This window comes from Bombus impatiens, unplaced genomic scaffold, assembly GCF_000188095.3.
Source record: "Bombus impatiens unplaced genomic scaffold, BIMP_2.2 scf_0027, whole genome shotgun sequence".
Lineage (NCBI taxonomy): Eukaryota > Metazoa > Arthropoda > Insecta > Hymenoptera > Apidae > Bombus > Bombus impatiens.
In genome coordinates, this window is record NT_176446.1 from 986838 (window position 1) to 1007935 (window position 21098).

At 31.8% G+C, this 21098-nt stretch overlaps 5 protein-coding genes across 5 annotated transcripts; 3 read left to right on the forward strand and 2 right to left on the reverse strand.

Annotated features, from left to right (window-relative positions):
- Positions 1–7739: 7739 nt before the first annotated feature.
- Positions 7740–8811, forward strand: LOC100746322 (DNA-directed RNA polymerases I, II, and III subunit RPABC2). Its single transcript, XM_003484973.4, has 3 exons — positions 7740–7946; positions 8255–8407; positions 8476–8811. The coding sequence occupies exons 1-3, from the start codon at positions 7918–7920 to the stop codon at positions 8684–8686; spliced, it is 393 nt and encodes a 130-aa protein (XP_003485021.1). The 5' UTR covers positions 7740–7917; the 3' UTR covers positions 8687–8811.
- Positions 8812–8892: 81 nt separating this feature from the next.
- Positions 8893–10766, forward strand: LOC100746436 (bridging integrator 3-like). The gene is made up of 4 exons (XM_003484974.4): positions 8893–9250; positions 9422–9529; positions 9627–9801; positions 9864–10766. Exons 1-4 carry the CDS (start codon positions 9243–9245, stop codon positions 10371–10373), a joined length of 801 nt encoding a protein of 266 aa, XP_003485022.1. The 5' UTR covers positions 8893–9242; the 3' UTR covers positions 10374–10766.
- Positions 10214–14255, reverse strand: LOC100742084 (activating signal cointegrator 1 complex subunit 2). The gene is made up of 15 exons (XM_012386600.3): positions 14119–14255; positions 13986–14035; positions 13797–13874; positions 13396–13556; positions 12864–13248; positions 12569–12786; positions 12307–12492; positions 12070–12225; positions 11883–11976; positions 11644–11814; positions 11467–11589; positions 11254–11390; positions 11041–11161; positions 10776–10953; positions 10214–10651 (listed from the first exon to the last, which is right to left on the reverse strand). Exons 2-15 carry the CDS (start codon positions 13998–14000, stop codon positions 10512–10514), a joined length of 2163 nt encoding a protein of 720 aa, XP_012242023.2. The 5' UTR covers positions 14001–14035; positions 14119–14255; the 3' UTR covers positions 10214–10511.
- Positions 14256–14349: 94 nt separating this feature from the next.
- Positions 14350–16239, forward strand: LOC100742205. Its single transcript, XM_012386608.3, has 2 exons — positions 14350–15392; positions 15459–16239. Exons 1-2 carry the CDS (start codon positions 14382–14384, stop codon positions 15747–15749), a joined length of 1302 nt encoding a protein of 433 aa, XP_012242031.1. The 5' UTR covers positions 14350–14381; the 3' UTR covers positions 15750–16239.
- Positions 16012–20909, reverse strand: LOC100746558 (vacuolar protein sorting-associated protein 11 homolog). The gene is made up of 16 exons (XM_003484975.4): positions 20750–20909; positions 20587–20655; positions 20313–20486; positions 20044–20240; positions 19709–19967; positions 19477–19631; positions 19164–19397; positions 18774–19074; positions 18511–18699; positions 18317–18439; positions 18110–18237; positions 17826–18038; positions 17582–17754; positions 17214–17511; positions 16809–17131; positions 16012–16716 (listed from the first exon to the last, which is right to left on the reverse strand). Exons 1-16 carry the CDS (start codon positions 20765–20767, stop codon positions 16289–16291), a joined length of 3282 nt encoding a protein of 1093 aa, XP_003485023.1. The 5' UTR covers positions 20768–20909; the 3' UTR covers positions 16012–16288.
- Between the last annotated feature and the right edge of the window lie 189 nt (positions 20910–21098).

The window sequence follows — 21098 nt, forward strand, 5'->3', positions numbered from 1 at the left end:
CGTAAAATGGTCCGAGCGAACGTAGCTCGTCGCGTGAATCAGCTATCGGTACATACATCGTTCCATCGACGTATCGGAGCTTGGTCGAGCTGTAAATGCCGACAGGGACCCGGGTGCTACATTTTTTCCTTTTCTTTTTCTTTCCTTTGTTATGAATTCTTTGTGTGAATATTATGAGCCACTCAGAAGTAGTATGGTAACGTACAGTGGTTACGAAATCACGACATAAAGTTCGAAACAAATTTAAAAGTCATATCGTGGCTACAAAAGTATTTGTACATGGTTGTATTTATCGGGGAATTTATAAATGCTAATTAATTGGATTCAAATACATCAACACTGAAACTACTGCTGTAATACATGTACCTAAATTTTCTGTATAGAAATCAGTATAATTCAAATGGTATTAAGTAACGTAAACAGACTTATTATGGAATCTAGAATCTCTCATAGATTTAATATGGAAATATAAAAAAACATATAATATAAATATATAGAAACGCATAGAAATATGGAAATATGGAAATATGGAACACTACAATATCTCGGCAAGTAACCAACAAAATCAATCGGCAATAGCGTAAAGTATTTTTAAAAGCAAAAGACAAGCATAGTCACGTTTGAGTTTTGCTTGAAAATCTGTCGTTGAATGCGACTGACTCTTGTACTTAAAAGCGTATCAAAGTACTGGGGAGACAAGTCAAATAGCGAATATGTATTAATTTCGTTGTGTTTTAACGTTAGTTTCATTGAAAGGAAGTATGTTCGTCTTTCTGGGAAGCTTTTCGAATCAGGTGCGTTCCGTATTAGGTGCAGTTACCCGAATTATATCTCTGTTTAAATGAAAATCAATATTAATTTTGCCAAAAATATTTGTATGTGTTCGGTAATTGTAAAAAAAAAAAGAGAAAATCCGAAATTTGCCATTTTGTCACGTTTAGTTGGTTTTAGCGTTTAACTTCGTCCCTTTTAGTAACAGTTTCACAGGACTACAGATAGTTGACGCGGTGAAGTAAAATACAGGACCTGCCGGAAAAGTTTCATTGGAAAATACGAATATGTAGAAATACTTTTCGTCGATCGAGGTTCTAGATGTTTTGTAAGCACCTAGGTCAGAAAAGTATTTATGCAGTCAATTGTCTGTTATATCAATAAGTAGAGCGCCGATGTTGATGCATTTGTGGGATACAGAAATACACAGTGCACATGTAATATGCAGAACTGAATAAAATATATAAAGTACAATACTCGTTGCAATATTAAATATTACAACGATTGTAATAATTAAATATCATAATATCGAAACGTAGAAATCTATGTAGATTCGTAGGTTATTTTAGCTATGTAAAAATATGAAATTGCATATTTAATACCTATTGTATGCTTAAGACGATCGTTCATGCTACGCGAATAAACTAAATAAATTTTTGCTGTAACTGCTCCTCAACTTCTATATTCATTTTCAGACTTGTTTCAAACACCAAAACAATCGTGATAATCCTGACTTGCCACAGTACCAATAAAACTGCAAAATGTTTTATGTAACACACGCACACATGACATATGCGTAAAATTCTTCTATCGCAATTGGTCAAATATTTACGTACATATACTACCAAATCCTCCAAAATAACGCTATGTGATGACGTGAAAGGTAATTCAACCTATAGCAGCTACAAAATGTAACGTTGCATTCCTGATTAATGAAACGCAACGTTGGCCTTTGAGTCGATTAATCAATGAAATTAAGCAACCACTGTATTCAATACTTGAATTTCCTGTTGTCTATGCTGATGGCTAAACAATTTTGTAAGTCTAAGTCGGACATGCATGGTATGCGGAAGAACGTTTACGAAAGTCATCAAAGCGGAAGCGATGGCCAAATGTCGGTAGATTATTGTGTATTTAATCAAAAAGGCCTTGAATCGGTGTCATAAGTCATAGGTCAGGTTGATCGTTGTCGACAGGTTTTTCATGGATTAGAGACAGACAAACTTGAGATCCAGTTTAATTAAAGCGGATCAAAATGATCATTACTTGTATCATGTCTATTCTTACTTACATCTGTCATAAAAGATTTATATTCAAAAACAATATCTTACGACATCTCCTACTTATATTATGATTCATATAGGAAGTAATTCATATATCCTAAGACGTTTCCTACTTATATTGTGATTCATATAGGAAATAATTCGTACGATTTGTTTTATCGCAGATGATTTGCATTCTTCAAAATTAGAGGTTTATCTAGAAGATATTTGTTGCAAAATTTATTCGCTAAATTTATTATTTGCCTAGATTCAACATTAGTATCTTTAGCCTTTGATTCCCAGATGCATGGTTTTTTTTTTTTTTTTTAAGTGGAACAAAACAATTTGAAATTGACAATTTATGGGCCATCATAAAATTATACAAAATTCGTATTCGTACTATTTACAGTAGATAGCGTTGCTTACTAAATGTAGATTATATTGCTAAATGATAACACTTTGTATTTGAGAGTTAATATAATACTACAATGAGATGAATTCGAATAGGTGTAATCATATTTCTATCTTAACGACAGGCACTATTAATTTTGACAAGAGCTTATGCGTGTTCTTAGAGTTGAAAAAAATAACATGCACTTACAGAAGGAAAAGATCTAGTCTTAAAAATGCACGAATGTCAACGTATCAGCCTTCAGCGAACAGAACGAAGTACATTAGCGCGAACGCACGAGCTCAATTGAAGTTAATTGCGTCAGCAAATAAATAAACCGAGACACTTCAACGTATAAATTGGGTAATTTTCTTCGTGTAAATTAAAGCTTTCCTAGCGAATCGCTTGCTCGATACTTGGGAATTAATTTTCTTCCGTTTCTTAGGAGATTGCATAACGCTATATTTAAAAAATTCCCTTCTTCTTAGACATAAATCTTCTTATAAATTTATTTATAAATTCGTTACGGTCAACGCAAAGATACCCAAAATTTTCTCATTCAAATACATAATAGAAAATTAGAATAATAGAAAAATTGTAAAACTACTCCCTTGAATCTTCCAATTTTTATCACAATTATTCGTTTTTTAATTGGGCATTTTCAGTGGAAATATTTGGAATATTGCCAAATCTTGCGACCGAAATTTCCTCACTGACTCGCCAATTTTCTTTTCAGCATCCATTGGACAGCCTGCTGGGAGAGAAGAAGACGTCTCGCGTTACTTAACACGATGACTCTACTCTTCGTGTGGAAGTTCTCTGATTCCGTAACGGAGCGAAAGTAAAGGTAAGCCTTACGTTCGCTATGACGGCCGAGCAATTATCGTTCCACCTGTGCGGTTGGATTTCATCTCCCGAAACACGTTCTCGTTTCAAGGCCAAGGACACAGCTCAAGTAGTAGAGGGAGGTCAGTGTTCGCCGGTGTCGATCTTCCACCGCGTCAGCATGCTCCGCTTTTGACAGGAAATGGAAAAATAAGACGATCCGTTTCTATGTTGCTCGCCAACTTAGCGAATATCGTCCTGTGTTTGGCACGTGAACCATTCAGAAAGAAGATCTTCCACGTTTCTACTCGTCTTTCTCCGAATCTTAGTACGTTGAGTGTCTTGGTAGTCATCGGTGACTCAAGTTACTAAATTGTTTGTAGTGATTAATATTTAATATTTGATGATATTCGTAGAGAAAGATGAGCAAATATAACAGAAGATTCTGCGAAGATTAAACCGTACGGTGTAGTATATTTCAATTTGTCGCGACTTACGGTGTAAAATGTATAAAATTCGTATGGCAATCGACCTGTTGAGACAAACCAATCTGAACCTCTTAATTAAGAATAAAATAATATAACGTTAGTATAATGCAGCATCGAATTTGAAGATAAAATTCGATTATTTTTACTCGATGCTCCGTTGCGAATTTTTCCATTACAAATTTCGAGAAGAACGAGTTACCAGAATCTGAAACAAAAATTTGAGAAACATGTAATAAAAAAGAAGTTGTGGAATTTTTAAATGAGGAATATAACTCGTGGGCTACCCTGTACGTAATATCCAGTAAAAAAAATTGCTAATTTCCTCATGAGTCTACGAAAATACCAATTTAAAATGACTATCAAAAAATTGGAAACGCAGGAACTGTTAACAGAGGCGGCCGATGGATTTCCATTTCGTTTGTTTTTTTTTCTTTTTTTTTTTACTTTTTTTCCATAAACGTAGAACAAAGCGTAACAGTACACCTGTGCTCTTGGCATTTTTGCTGGCATCGTGTTTTATCGATCTAAGTAGATATAGGTGTTCGTAATGAAATTGTATTTTGAAACTTCGAGCAGATGATTCGTCACGTGTTCTCGGGCTCGTAATCAGACCAGCAGCGTTAGAATTCGAATACGAGAGTCGCGACTAATGTTATGTCTCAAGTAACTTTAGCATGAAAGATAGTTCATCATTTTCAACATTCTTTCCTAACACGACTTAGATAAATAATTTTTTATGTAAAAATGAATTTCTTCTTAGTTATCTCTAAAATTATCTTTGATATTCCTAATAACGAACCTGTTTCTTAGAAAAACTCTACTTCTTGAGAGTTTTCTATCCTCCACATTACATCTTAATTAATACACTCTATTTCTTCCTTTTCAAATAACTTCTTGCATGGATTTTTATAATTTAAGGATCTTTAAAATGAACCGACATCTTCCAAGACTCGATTCCCTAGAAATAAAAGTTAACGCTCTCTTTCTTATCCATAAATCTACAAATTTATTTTATCTTCTTTTAACAATCGAATTTCAAAATATTCTGCTATCCGATAGCACAAGACTATCTTCACTGTGACAATTTAAAAAATCTGCTAGGTATATTATTTCACCGTCTACTCTATTTTCTTGTCCGTAAGTTTACAGATTCATTTGCTCCTTTATTTTATTATGCTGTTACATTTCAAGATATTCCGCTATTTAATAGACAAAATTTCACAGAAACTGTTGTACCTGTAGCATTTTTAAAAATATACACGTTCCCGCTAATAATTCAAATAAGAATAGGAAACAGAGATGAGTGCCACCTGGCGAGGGAATGATTTTCAACTAAAAATCGAGATTTAGTAACAGTAACGTAGAATGAGCTAACAGGTCGACGAATAGATATCGTGACGTCATAAACCAGAGGGAAAAGATAAGAAAAGATAGGAAAAGAGAGACGGTGAGGAAAAAGCATGTTAAGTTAGGTTATGTGCTCCTGATACTTCATAGTAAATTAAATCGTGCGACGAAAATTAATAAATTACACGTTTTCTGATATTGGTTCGTGCACTGTCGGAGTAGCATTACAAAGATAAGGCGGTCTTAGAAACACTCGTGTCTAGTTTTCATGGGAAATTTTATTTTAAATAATTAGTTATTAATTATTTAGTAAGGACGTGTTTCGAAATGATCACGAATTAAGCCTATGTTTTTTTGTATTAATTTCATATTCGCTTCCTTATTATTAATATCGTATTTTTGCGTTTGCGCGTGTAAAGCGAATCTTTTAGCTACCATCTGGTGTCATTTTTATGAATATTCGATGAATGGTTTATTTTTTGTCCAACTACATTTGTTAACGACCTGTTCTGATATATTTTTAACCTTTTAACGTATTTACAAGCTTACTCCGTACGCTTACAGAGTCATATTTCGATGTATAAACCGTACAGAACAATATTCTACAGTTATTATAATTATACAGTGCGCGAAGTATTCTTTATTAATTTATACAGGGTGGTTGGTAACTGGTGGTACAAGCGGAAAGGGAGTGATTCTACGCGAAAAAAGAAGTCGAAAATATAGAATAAAAATTTTTCGTTCGAGGCTTTGTTTTCGAGAAAATCGACTTTGAATTTTCACTCGGTACGCGTTCGGTACGTTATAACGGATCTCACTGTAGATCGTTGTCACGATGGAAAAATTGAAAAAAAAAATGTTTATTCTATATTTTCGACTTCTTTTTTCGCGTAGAATCACCCCCTTTCCGTTTGTACCATCAGTTACCAACCACCCTGTATAATTGAAAATCATTTATTACATACGAAATCCAAACAGATTCAGTACTGGAAAATAGTTTATGGCCTAATCGAAAACACGCAATCGTAAAAATTCGTGAATTATATTTGTAGCTTTGCTGGTTTTTACTTTTTGAGGCAATAATAACCACGTAGCGGTGAAACGGTGCAACTAATCGTTATTGCCGTCCTTGTCGCACAATATAGCGCTCCTTGTTTACAAATAAAAGAGCTTCTGCTATCCCTCGAAACGGGCTGAAAAGGCGTCATGTTTCTAGTTCTGGACAATTTCGATAAATGGCGAAATATCTTTAGTCTGTAGATAAGGAAAGCAATAGTGGGCGACGAGGACAGACATATGTCGCGTGCGCGTTAGATAGAGCGAATAATAATAGCGAAATTATGAATTTTACAAAATTCATATGGTTTCTATATAACTAAAACGTTCCAGTAAACGTTTAATTAAAGTTAATCAGCTGTTTAATCATTTAATGGCCAAGTGATCCCAGACTGACCAACCCTAATCCCTCAATGAGAAGTAACGTGAAGATATGACGCACACTATCGCTCTCTCCTTCAATCGTAGTTCGTATTCTCTGTTTTTGTCGCATACTATCTCTCTCTTTCTATCGTCACTCCTAACGTCTCTCTTTGTCACGCATTATTTATCTCTCTTTCTATGGGCGCTTCTGAGCAAATAGACTTTTGTCTTCGGACCAGCCATATGCTGCCATCAATTAAGGAACAAAGGAACTGAAACTTCGAGCATTTACTGATTGATGGTAGCACATGGCTTGTCCGAAGACAAAAATCCAACTCCTAACTCTGAAACGTGTTTCGGACAAACCGTGTGCTGCCATCTATTAAAGAAGGACAGAACTGAAACTTGGAGCGTTCATAGATAGATGGCAGCACACGTCTTGTCCGAAGGCAAAATTTGAACATATTGCTCTGAAACGTAACTTGGACAGTTCATGCACTGCCATCTATTAATGAAGGACAGAACTGAAACTTGGAGCGTTCATGAGTAGATGGCAGCACATGTCTTGTCCGTAAGGTCGATGGAAAGATACAGTAATAGTGTGCAACTAAGACAGACGATATGAACGACAATAGAAAAAGAGGGCGATAATGTGCGAGAAAGGCGGACTATATGAGGGGTGATAAAAGGAGACAATGTCCGAGTCTTTCACATTTGCCGTATTCTAACTTGCGAATGTTTGGAAGGGAAGGGGATTGGAGGTGGACCAAGTTAAAGATAAATTATAAGACATTCAAATTCACTTACTTATTATGTTTTAAAAATTATATAATAATTAAATATACGTAATTAGAGTTAGACGTAATTAGAATTAATATCACTGATGTAGTTTGCATGTGTTGAAGATCCTGCGATTCCCGTTACAGTTTCGTGATATTGTAGCAGAAACAATCCTGTAAAACACAGATAAAATATTAATTTTGTCTCGAAATATTATAAATAAAATTTAAGGGTACTACAATCATTTTTGAATAATGTTATTTTTAAATAAACTTATTTGATGCTATAGAAATTACTGTAATTGTCCAGCTAGTATCGCCAAGTTTTTTATAATTATTTATATTATTTATATTAATTTGCAATTTTCTACATAATTATTCTATTGTCTATTTATTTTCTGTAACTTATCTGTTTATTTTCCATTTCCACAAATAAATTATCTTTGATACTCATCCTAGGAATTTTTACACGAGAGTAGTGGTATTTTCAATTCGTGTTTACATGTTTAGTATTTGCTTGGATTTTGTATTCATCGTTAATTACTGTTTCCAACGAAAGATATTTTAACAAACTGCAGAAAAAGTAATTGAGTCATCAATTTGTATTAACAGTAACATTTATTTGATTAAAAAAAATGGCAGATGATGATTTTGATGGAGATGAGTACGTAATATTTACTGAACTGGTATCTTATACATATCCACTTGTGTGTATTGTAGTTTTATGACAAAAATTTATTGATATTTTGAAGAATAATTATAGTCGTAAAGCTTTTAGCAGTACAACTATTTTCAGATGAATGATTTCTTGTTAAAAAGATTCCTTTATCACCTTATTACACATAAAGTTAAACATAACCTAAAAGATATTTAATAAATTATTTTAACGATCTAGTATAACATTTCTTTTATACAATTATATTTATTTCAATTTAAGTATATCAAGATCGTTGAATTTTTCCTCATTTACAGGGTAGCAGATGATTTTGATGATGTAGATGATGATGACAACATTGAACTAGAACCTCAAGAAGAAGATGGAGAAAATATAGAATTATTAGCAGCTGGTGAAGCTACTGGTGGAGTGCAAAGGTCCAAAAGAATTACAACAAGATATATGACAAAGTAGGTGATGTTAAACAAAAGCTTTTGATGTTAAGAATAATAAAAATACTTTAAATACGTGCTTTTAGATATGAAAGGGCAAGAGTATTAGGGACAAGAGCATTGCAAATAGCTATGTGTGCTCCTGTGATGGTTGAGTTGGAAGGAGAAACTGATCCATTGCAAATTGCAATGAAAGAACTAAAACAAAGAAAAATTCCAATTATAATTAGACGTTACTTACCTGACAACAGTTATGAGGATTGGGGTATAGACGAATTAATCATAATAGATCACTAAATTCTGCTTAATCTTGTACATACTAAATAAAGATGTAAGGCAATTTAAGAAATATCAAAGCTCATTGTATCTATATTATTTTCAACTTTGTATAACTCATTTTAATAAAAAATATTTAGCAACTATATTATTTGCGTATATATATTTTTGCAGTTATAAAATCCTTTAAAAAGGAAAGAAAAAAAACATGTTTATATTGCAATTATGTTAGATTTAAACGTCAAGTTGACGTTAGAAATATGACAGTTGAGGTTAGGAAGTATTATGTTAAATTTGAATAGAACAAGAGTCAACTTTTTTCTATTACATAATTTCTTTCAATATTTATTGATAAGTTTTAAAAAATGAACATAATGAAGTATGAAAATATATAGATCATTTTATCTTGTACTTTATCTATTGAATACTAGATTAGTAACGATAAGACTTTGAATTGCTGTGGACGTCACTGTGTTCGATGTTTTCTTAACTAATAATCGTAATAATCTATTCATGTAAAACAACTTTGATTGATGAAATATAATATTATGAAGATTTGTTAAATTACGGCAATAATATGACGTGGTAAGTAATATCATTTATAATTATTTATTAATCTAATAGGTCTAATAGGTTAATCTAAATTATTCTATTATGAATTATAATATAATATACATATAAAATATCTATTATAATTAGTCTAATTAAAGGTCTAATAGGTTACAACACCTCTAAATAATATTACAATGTATACAGGAATCCTTTGAAGAAAAATCATTTGACACAGAGGCCTACACCAGCACCACCTCTATTAACTCATTCAGAAGACAGAGAATTAGATATTGCAGTTCAAAGACTCATTTAGTATGTATATTTATTGTTAGAGTACTTGTTGCCATGATGTATTGAAATATATTAAAAAAATTTCGTATACTTAAAAATTTCTTATTTGTTTTTCAAGTGTTGAAGATACAATTAGGAAATTGACAAAGGAAATGAAAAAATATATAGAAGCTGTGCTAAATTTAGATCGAGCAGACCAAAGGTTGACATTAAACCTAACAACTTGTGGTTTAGCACATCTCAGTGATGAATTCAGAAAAGTAGTGGAAAATTACCATTCAGTAACAACACAGGTAAGTTTACAGATTGTTTTTACACGATAAGAAATATCATGAAAATTTTGCTCATTTATTAGATTGGGAAAACAGTGCAAGAAATGGCAGCTCTCTGTCAAAAAACTTTCATAGAACCATTAAAAAAATTACGAGATGAATTCATTTTAATAGCTGCAGCAATTGCCAAACGTGAGGAACTGGTGACAACTTGGAAATACTCTTATAATCGTGTCAAAAAATTGCAAGAGAAAAAAGACAGAACTGCTAGTCATATCGCAAAGTTAGAAAGAGAACGCAGAACAGAAGAAGCAGCTGCTAAGGACTTGAAGACTGTACATGCTCAATTACTTGTAGAACTACCAATGTTTTTAGACAAGAGATTGGAATATATTAAACCTAGCATACATGCTGTAATCATGATACAATTAGATTACTATGGGAGTGCAACTCATTTATTTACACACTTAATGCCAGTACCAAACACTTTAGGATCGCCATCCAGTGCTATGGTACCTGAGGACGAATACCAACAAGCAGTCACTAATCAAATGAATAGAATAAGAGCTCTTACAATAGTTAAAGATCATTAAGAATCATAAAAATTTCCTAAACAAATATCTTAACAAAGTTGTGATAATTTAAATACTGAATCTATAAAATTAACATAGGTACGAATGTATTTATCACATGGCAGTATTTACATTCATATTGTAAAAGTATCGATAGATTTATGATGGAACCATTCCTTGATTTCGTTTCCACTGGGCACCAGAACGACGATTGTGATTAGCGCGTTCCGCCTTCTTGGTGTTCTTTTGCTGCCTATTATATAATACAGCTTTCTCTTGTCCTTGACCTTTAGGATTACCTGCACATATGAAAACAACATCATTTTAATACTGGAATTGATAAAAAGACACTAATAATGCATGCTGTATTTAAGTGTAACTATTAAATTATATTCAGCACTTTATAAAAATTGACAAATATACCTATTACATTCGGTGCACCTCTTCCACTTCGCATTTGCCTTTGTTGTTCTGCTCTAGCGCGTACCTCTTCTGGATTTTGTACAAAGCAGTCTCTCCCATTTTGGTCATTCCTTACATCTTCATCTTCCGACTCCGTTTCAACTTCTTCAGTTTCAACTTTTTGTTTCTCGCGAAGAACCTAAAATTATCGTTCGTTAATTTTTATATAATTATGTTAATAGTGTTAGTGAAGACTATAATTTAACCGAATTATATAAATACAAACTCTAGGTATAGTAAAAGGTCTTAAATCTGCTTCGGTCGAATCATCCTGTGTACCACGTATATCGCTATTATCATAAGTATCATCATACTCGTCATCGTATACATCTTCGACGAGACTGTAACTGTAACAAATTTTGTTTATATTCTTGTTATCTACAAATATATATTTTTATATGTGTTATATGTATTATTCAGAGTAACCTTGAATCCTTACTTTTTAGTTATGTAATCTTTAGGTATATCTATGATTTCTTTAGATTTTTTAACATATATATTATCACCCTTTAAATTATCAAGCATATTAATATCCAGTCTTTCAATACCACTAGCTACATCCTTAACTGAAGTTTCCTAGAAAAATAGTAAGAATATTTACATTGTTTATAGTAGATTATGTATCATGATTCAAATAATAAAATGTTCTTACTGTATAGGTTGGTAGTGCACTAGGCCCTAATTCCATCAATTCTTTTAATTCTGGTGGTAATGAATCTTCTAGTACGGCATGTATCACAGCTGCACTATCATAATTGTAATACTCCAAACTTGTCTGTAAAATAAATGTTGTTAAATGCACGCAATTCTTTCATATTAAAATAATTACCTCAATAAAACCTTCATCTAGATGATTTAAAATATCTTTAACATCAGAAATAAGAACAGCCAATTCAATAGAATTCTTTGCCACAGTTCGTTTCTCGTTTGAAGATTTTATGTTTTTAGATATAGTTGTCTGACTTAAAATACCACTAGGTCCAGCTGCAGCTACAGGTTCCTATGAAAATGTAATATTATGTAAAAGCTTCATCAAAATACAATTTGCAAGCCATTTCTCAAACTTACATTTACTTTATTAGAAAAGCTAGTATCTGGAATATTGGGTCTTCCAATAATTGTATTGACTGATTTCACAATATAATTACATTTTATTGTATCACTGAATAATATTTGTTAAGTATAAAAAGATACCATCATATATTTATCTGACTATCATTGCAATCATAATAGTACTACATTAACAAAAGGATACGCATCAGGACAAATATTCGATAATATAGTCAAATCTAATTTAACAGGATAAAATTGATCATAATCTGTAATAAATTCTTTTTCAGAAATTGCTAAGGTTAATAAATTAAGATATTCGTCCACCCGTTCCTTTACCTCTGCTTCCTTTATCGTACTTCTAAGCATAAATGTTATAATCATAGTATGTTATACATTGGATGTATTATACTTTGTAATTTAAATATACATATGCACTTACAAATTTTCTTGAATAGTCAATATTGGTTCATATATAATAATACGAAAAAGCTTCAAAATTTCAATCCTTATTACATCCAGACGATGCTTTAATTCTATATATTTCGGCATATTTTCATCATTATATGCTAAGTTCTTTAATATTTTATACATCTCAGGTATTGTGTTTTCATATACTGAAACAAGTCTAATGATAAATGATAAAATAAACTATTCAGAACACTTAGAACAAATAAGGACATAGTTTAATTAGTTTAACTTACTTATTCATAAAATCCACTGTGTGAAATATACTCACTGCTGGAGAATAATTTGTTAAAAACACACCAACAGTTGATGATATATCTAGAACATATAATATCATATCTTCCAACTGGAATAATGTAAGCTTCGAGGAATTAGTATCCTGCTTTGACAGTGAAACTGCTTCATTGGTATATATAGAATCACTACCAAATTTTCTTTCAACATTTTCAAAGGCCTAAACTAACAACACTTATATTTAATTCTGTTTTGATAAAACATTAGTTGTTCTATATATTGTATCTAACACCTCACCTCTATAAGACAAGGAACAGCTCTCTGAAGATCATTATTATACTGCGGTTCTAGTGCAAATAAAGAGTTTAAGATCCTTTCCATTATTTTTGCATTTTCTCGACCATAAAGTTGGCAAAGATCAAAGATGATGGGTACCGTAAATATGTATTTTTCATATAATAAATTTCCAAGAAATGGACGGTTCATATATTCTTCAGGACTTTCTTTATTTGTGACAAGTCGTGCAAAAATTATAAGTACATAGTGACTTAGTGTTTCTAGAAGTTCTAACATTTCTGGGCAATTTGGAAAATTTTCTAAAGCATAGAATGGCGGTGCATCTTGTAGAAAAGATACCAATGTATCTAATACTGAAGTATTAAACACAATATTTGACCAAAATCTAAATAAGAGATACATAAATATATAATATATGTAAATGTATGTGTTAAAAGAAAGCTTTTAATAATTTGATTGCAAATTTGATTATAATCTCATAGAAGAATTATTGAACATTTTCAATGGTACTGTTGTTACTAATTATGCTTACCTATAAAATGGAAGGCTAAGTAACCATTTAAAATCATTGATCATATAATTGACAATTTCTATCCATCGTAGTTTTGCTCCCATAATTTCAGATCCATCATCATTATATATATTAGGAGGTTCATAATGTAAAAAATAGTGGTCACTTGCCCATATTTTACTCTAAAATGATTGCCACATAGAAAGAAACAATTTAACATTTATGATAACATTTTTCTAATTTCATAGATATTAATACATATGAGAATTTGTTAACAAGTTATTATTAAATATGAAAAGTGATTTGAAGATGTATGAAAAACTCATATAATACCAAAGTAGTAAGATTTATTAATCAAAAGCTTGACAAATATCAATTGATATATCCACAAACATATTGCTAAATAGCAATAGTGTACGTACCAAAGCATCAACCTTTTGGACAATACCATTGGTTTTAATCGTTAGCTTTAAATTTTCTAGTGGTAGAAAATCGGGATTCTGTTAAATAAATGAAAACATTATGCAAGTTTGTAATAAATCGCATTGTTCTAACCTACTATAACGAATGTTTTCATAACGAGACATTATGTATAATAGGAAATAAATTACCTCATAAGGTTCCATATTCTCTCAAAGTATTCTTAATTGTCGCTAAACAACTGCACAAGAAATTAATTGTTGAACAAATTGCGATCCTAACAATGCACGAGCGCTAAGCGCTACAGTCTTTTCGATAACTAACCTATCTTTGTAAGTTGAAAATTGCAAAAAAAGATTGAAGCTGGGGAATCCCAAAGGACAAACTTTGTAGTTTTGTTAAGAAATTGGTAGTGCTGTAAAAGATTCTGACAGTGACAGTTACTCTTGACATCGTTCAAAAGCTCTGTGTCGTGAAGGTTATGTTTTGAACATTCATATAAGTACTTTGTTATCAGACCGCTGTACTATACTTCGTTATTAACGTTCTTATAAATAAAATAGCTCAGAGTTTTATATTTCTGTATAATGTCTAAGAATACGAAATTTTTTACGAGACCAAAAGTAAGATTTTGTCAACCGGATACTGGTAAATCGATAACAAAAGAATTAAAAAGCTTGACTGATCAAAATGGTATTAAGGATAAGCCGAAAATCCTAAGTGTCGTAAGACTAGATAAACCTGTTAAATTAGTGAAATCGAATGAAATATCTGGCAATCAGGAAAATAAAAGTTCAAAGCTTGTTGATAATGCATCAAACTTCACATTACATGCTAATGCATCTCCTTGTTCAATTGGAACTTCGTCCTCTTTGGATAAAAACACTATCAAGACAGAAAATCAGAATCCTTTAAATGATGCTAACAACAGTCAGAATATTAAAGCAAATATTAAAGAAGTTAATATTCCCAAAATTTCTATTAAACTTCCAAACAATGACATAACAGTTTCTACAGATTCTCCCATTGCACAAAGTGAAAGTTTAGACAAGACACTTAAATCAAAAAATTCTAATAAAATTAATGGTTCAAAGAAAGAGTACACTAAAGGTAGAAGAGAAAAAGAAAATAAATCAACAGTTGTTAAAAAAAATATTAAAACTGTAACTACAAAATCCACAGATTTAGACATTTTAAAACATAAGAATCGACTTTCTTCTGCTGGCACTGGTAAAAAAAAGTTAAATGTCACACAGAAGACATCTAGTTCAACTACAATAAAAAAAAATCTAAATTCAAAACTTCGTGATATTATGCCATGTTATAAATACAGTAAAGTTGTAAGAGATATAATTGGTCCTAAAATACAACCATACATAGGTCCAGGAGTATCACACAGTCAGCCAGATGATTTAGCAATTTTAGAAACAGATGAAAACAGTCATACAAAGCCAATTATTTCTGGAGAAAAATTGGCAAAACCAGAATATAATTCTATTATGTGTACAATTAATAAATTAAATAAAATGAAGAAACAAAAAGTTATAACTAATATTGAACATTTACCAGCTTCATATAAATATCTTATAAATGGAAAGGTAGTAAAAATGTGATGGCTTACAATTATAAGATCATAAAATATTCTCTTATGTTTTGTGTTTTAGGTTTCTACTGCTTTAGATTTCCCTCTTGATGAAGCAGTTTACAAAGATTTGGTAGACTTATCCATAGATGAAAATCAATTGCCAAGCAGATTAACTCGTAGTAAAGATCCAGAGCCAAGACAAAAAGATGTTGTGCCAATACTCTCTGACTTTTTTACACCTGTATCTACTGAGGAATATTGTACTCCTGTTTCTATAAAACCACGAATTCCAGAAACTGTAGACAGTTGGAATGCCTTCAGAATAAGTGATCAAATAAGTGAATGGAAACACATTTTAAATCATGTATAACTGGACTAGTATTTTTATATTATGCATAACTTATTTGTTAATTGCTATTTGGAAACTACTTTGGTAAATGTATCTTTTTGTAAAATGTAAAGTATTTTTTATAAAACTCATCGAATGAGATTCTTTAACAGACATTTTGTAAAATATATATGTTGAAATTAAAAAAAAATAATAAATGAATATATGTACAATTAATTGTTTAATATACAATTATATATCTTATTTTTCTACGTGAATATATAGTTTCATTTTACAAATTGCATAAAGCACCAAAGATATTATTATGTGATTCATGTATAAAAAGAAAAAACAATATAAAGTTCATGATACACCTAGGCTGAATAATTGTGGGGGATTATACTGGTAAAAGCCAAGCTAGATTCATGTAATGAATTTACAATTTTATATATGACAATAACATTTACGATATTTTTCTTCGCAAGCTGTAATGTTCCTATTTGTCAATAATAACGCATAATTGTCTTTTTTAGTGATTCACGAGTTTAGTGGTTGAAACAGTTGAATATAATAAATATAATTTATCTACCAAAAGGATTCAGGTTCTTATTATAGTCATCGTCGTCATTATTCTTAAAGGGATTTGTGTCGTCGTTATCTTTAAAAGGATTAGTAGTATCATCGTCTTTGTCTTCGGCAAATGGATTTTTCGATTCATCGTAGTCGTCTGCTCCGAATGGATTCGATGGTACAATCGGTGTTTTTGGTGGCACGTACGATTTTTGAACTGGTGATGATTTTGGTGTCGTGCTGTTTAGAATACGAGCTTCCTTTATAGGTACTGGCACAGCTTTCTTCAAATTTCCTCGTGGACTAGATATGTCATTGATTGTACCAGAGATATTCGCTTCTACTGATGAAGAGTACAGATCTGATTTTGGATAAGATCGCAGTCGATCATCCGCTACTGTATTATAATTATCATACGAACGATGAGTTTCAGTTTTTCCTATAATAAAATTTTTGATTTGTATAAAAAATTGTGCTATGTCTTGAAGAGTAAATAAATTAATTTTTTTAATCAAATAAAATTTTGTTTACCTAACGTTGTGTTCTTTCCCTCCGATAATCTGATCCTGGCTTCCGCTCCTGGCCCATAATTCAATTTTGATTCATCAAACTTTGCCACTGATGCAGACAACATCTTATCGCTATCTGTGATCACCATTAATTTTTTAAAAACTCCGCGACCAAAGTAATCAGCAACTAATGAGAATGGATCCTCTGCTCGATCCAATAAACTGTGAAATGTTTCATGAAGATCTTTTGATTGTTCCTGTGCTTTTATGATATCCAACAATTTTTTATTGTCTGGTAAACAAGCTGGACATTCATTTTCGTTCTCTGAGAATCTTTGAAAGCAGCTATTACGAGAATAACGTCGTACATGTTAAAATACATCATAAAATATTATTATACATAATATGATATAAAACCTGAACTCACTGTTGATGATATGAATGCTGACACATAAAATGTACTGATGGAAGTTCTAACTGATGGTGACACGCACTGCAACGTGATCCTTGGAAGATAATAGTACTATTTTTAATTGAATCTATTTGTTCTCGTATCTTTTTAGTATCTGCTCGATACTTTTCAGATAATTCTATATCTGCTTGTGTTTGTTTATGCTCTGTTCGTAACACACTGTTAAAATAGGTTCTCACATCGCCCAAGGTACAAGAAAGTGAAGTAGAAAGTGCATCAAGAACCATCAATGGTGATAAAAGCCTTTCTTGACCTGTCCAATATAAATTTTATTTAAAAATGTTATGTGTAACTGGAATGATTAAATTAAATTTTAGATATACCTATGTGGGTTAGTATGTCTGCAAGAAGTTTAGTTGGTGCTTCTTTATTTCTTGCAACACTCCATAAAGCTTGGACCCATAAATTTGGATCTTGATGTCCAAATCGTTTGCACGTAGCTAAAATTTGTTCACTGTCTCCTTCGCGTAAATGGAATCGTAATATTTCTTGGTATCTATATATAATATAATATACATTATAAATTTTTGAAGTATAATATCGATTGTGTAAGTTACCTCAACCTACAATTTACTTTCTTCATAAAGAAAGAGTAAACCACGCCTGAAATTATGCTGATGGCATAAGATTAATATTTGATCCTTATCGTAACACGCTTCCGAATTTTGTAAAAGTCGTACAATTTTCTGTTCATATTGTACTTTTGCCACATCATTATCCAAAGCTGACCAAATATGAAGATAATGTTCTACTAAAGTATTGTATACCAAAGTACTCCACCTATGTATTAAAACATTTAACTTGTAGAATATAAATTGAACTTTCCTTGTTATTTATTTCGGTATACTAACTTGGTATTCATTTTTACTAGGTGCTCTAAGAATTCTACGAGACGTTCTGAATTATTTAAAAACAAGTGAATAAAATCTTCTGGATTAGCTTTATCGATGTGTTGGTCCACAGTACCGTCTAACATTTCCTGAATCAAATACGTCATTACAAGTATATGTTTTATTGTACCAATATAAATCTGTTATTTTTTAATTCCTCAATTTTACCTGATCTACAAGTGGTTGATTGGAAGGCCTATAATTGGTACATAAGGCTTTTAAAAATTGCGTTGATTCATCTGGCACATTTTCTATTAGGATAGTACCATATTTCTTCATGTTGGATTCTGCCTAAAAGATTGTCCAAAATTAATCGAATAAATTGAATCTGGATGCACGTCTAAATGCATGTATCAACGTACTTCTTCAAAGTCCAAAGTAGCCATATATTCTAATGCCTTTTTGTACTCGTGTTTATCTTCTATTTGAATACGAAGATACCATTCGTAACGATCATGTTTTTTTGCAAGCAGCAAAGCATCCTCCGGCGATGCTTGACGACAAACTTTTATTGCAATTTCGACATCGAAATCAATCTCTCTATCTTTTGTCTAAAATCATTATATAACATAATCATAAAAATTACCGATAAATTTTGTACCCAAATTAGTCATAGTTTGTTTACCATGATAAATTCTTTTAATTTATCTGTATGATTGAGTTTCGTATAACAATTCAGTAGCAAAGTTGTATGATCTTCTGTTGCCTGCCCATTTTTATGCAAAGCTTGCAAATAGGTCGTTAGATTATCTATGTGTTGAGAATCTAAAAATTTTCTAATTACATACGACGGTTCTAACTTTCCAATAGTTTTAATATATTGTTCTATCGCTCCGGTATGATCTCCTTTTGAATATAAATGATCGCCGTATTGTCGGAATATATCGACTAAACCTTCAGCATCATATTGTTGATTCTTAGCTATTCTAAAAATAATGTAATATTAAATTATAATTATATACAATTATAATTATAATTGAAATATTTTCTACAACTTCAGGTAGAAATTATCTACCTTATAGATATATCATATAAATTCTTCTTGAAAAGTAACGCTAATTTCGATTGCAAGTCTTTTTCATCTAAGTGATAAAGTTTACTATCTCCACTGAGTATAAAAAATCCACCCCATTCCGATAGAACAGCTTGCACAGACAACATTGGGGCAGAAAAAACAATGCATTTGTTTTGTATATCAAGTACTGTAATTACATGCTTATCCACTCCTGGAGGTATTGGTTCTATAGTACTATAAACATATGATATTTTAAAAATTAGTTTATATTTAATGAATTTGTAAAAACTATGAATTTGTAAAATTTCCTTACCTCGGTTTTGCAGAAATGGTAGTTGTTGTTCTTGGATCATTCGCAGCTTCTTTTGCTATAATAACTAGGTAACTTCTAAACCACTCTAACATGATTTTTTGACCGCCAGCTGCATAACAAGGACCTCTACCATCTGGTGTGTAACAATAAATTGCCTAAAGTAATACAAATTAATTAGTAGAAAAATATTTATTACATACATTCCATAATAAAATTATATTAATGTTATTACATCATCACGACCAATCATGAAATGACTATCTTGCATAGATTCTGCAAGAACACTACACTTTCTGGCACAGCCCATAGTGTCCAAGGGAGATTTAAATTCTTGATCCTTAATAGTAATATTATATACGAAAACGCTATTTGGTGTAGCAACAAATAAATGAGTTTGTTTGCCACTAGATTTTATTGCTAAACCAGTAACTGAAAAATTGGTATGTTCGAATACTTTTATCTTGTTTTTCCTTTCCCTAGTTAAATCACCCCTAAGGATTGAAAGTTGTGTATTAAAACATGTTTGAAAATTAGAAGATTACCATTATTAAAATTAATTATTTTTACCTATACAACATAATAGAGCCATCTCCAAAGCCAATAGCCATTAATGTAAGACTAGTATGCACACATAGAGCAGTTGCAGGAACTGCTCTATAACTTGGTATGGCTCTACTTATACGAAGACATGTTGGATTGCCTTGTTTATCTGGTTTAGCTAAATTCCAGACCTTTATGGTAGGATTACAACCTGATTCATCTTCCTAAGAAACATACTTTTCATTAATGACAAATATCTCTGCATCAATGTGTAACAATTATGCAATGATACTAACACCAATGGTGAACAAGAAAGTGGAATGTTGGACTTGTTGAGCTAGCGTTAATGTGACATCATAAGCGCGAAATGTGGTAACATCGTAAGTTCTATTCACTAAATGCACATTGCCTGTGTAATCTCCGAATACTAGAGTCCCGTTACCGCTCGTAGCTGCTGTCACTTGGGCGTCCTAATCAACAGAGCATACAATATACATCGAACACGATAGCCTTAACCTATAACCAAATATCATGTCAGAAAAAATCCGATTTCAGTCGATGAATACTCACACCAAGAGCCGTGGCTATTTTCCCGCCGTCAACTTCTTTTTTAAGATCAAAAAAATTGAAGCGTCTCCACTAAAAGATAAATGCGTTTTCGTGTGAGGGAAAGGGGGTTATGTACACGACATATAAAATACGATCAAATGTTCGAATAAAATGTGAGACTAACCTCGAGAAATGCCATCATGTACAGCAATTATCTATTTACACATTTGCAACAAAATATTGTCGACACAGCCAGTGAACAGCGTGTTAAAGTTGTTTCTTTTGACACCTAACAACATCAAGTTGCACGCCCGCCATCTTTTCACCTATATTTGACCAGCTGATTATGCATGACATTTCCCCTCAGTTATGATATATATTTGGTCACTCGCATGCGCGGTGCAAGCACATGTATTTTCTACTATACCGACGTGCTGCATCGATGCATTTAGTTTGCTGCATTTTTGCAAAGATGTCGACGTAGAATTATTCGGAATCATGCGCGACCTGTGTACGCTATTTGGTACTAAATT

Excerpts from the sequence above, each read along its gene's own strand:
- LOC100746322 (XM_003484973.4), top strand. The coding sequence starts at position 7,918 with ATGGCAGATGATGATTTTGATGGAGATGA. Across the intron at positions 7,947-8,254 it reads GATGATTTTGATGGAGATGA|GGTAGCAGATGATTTTGATG; the intron begins GTACGTAATATT and ends CCTCATTTACAG. Across the intron at positions 8,408-8,475 it reads ACAACAAGATATATGACAAA|ATATGAAAGGGCAAGAGTAT; the intron begins GTAGGTGATGTT and ends ACGTGCTTTTAG.
- LOC100746436 (XM_003484974.4), top strand. Across the intron at positions 9,530-9,626 it reads GCAGTTCAAAGACTCATTTA|TGTTGAAGATACAATTAGGA; the intron begins GTATGTATATTT and ends TTGTTTTTCAAG. Across the intron at positions 9,802-9,863 it reads ACCATTCAGTAACAACACAG|ATTGGGAAAACAGTGCAAGA; the intron begins GTAAGTTTACAG and ends CTCATTTATTAG.
- LOC100742084 (XM_012386600.3), bottom strand. Across the intron at positions 12,493-12,568 it reads ACAGTGGATTTTATGAATAA|ACTTGTTTCAGTATATGAAA; the intron begins GTAAGTTAAACT and ends ATTTATCATTAG. Across the intron at positions 12,226-12,306 it reads TTGACTATTCAAGAAAATTT|AAGTACGATAAAGGAAGCAG; the intron begins GTAAGTGCATAT and ends ATTTATGCTTAG.
- LOC100742205 (XM_012386608.3), top strand. The coding sequence starts at position 14,382 with ATGTCTAAGAATACGAAATTTTTTACGAGACCAAAAGTAAGATTTTGT. Across the intron at positions 15,393-15,458 it reads AATATCTTATAAATGGAAAG|GTTTCTACTGCTTTAGATTT; the intron begins GTAGTAAAAATG and ends TTTGTGTTTTAG.
- LOC100746558 (XM_003484975.4), bottom strand. Across the intron at positions 18,440-18,510 it reads CTACTTTGGACTTTGAAGAA|GCAGAATCCAACATGAAGAA; the intron begins GTACGTTGATAC and ends ACAATCTTTTAG. Across the intron at positions 18,039-18,109 it reads CTAGTAAAAATGAATACCAA|GTGGAGTACTTTGGTATACA; the intron begins GTTAGTATACCG and ends TTTAATACATAG.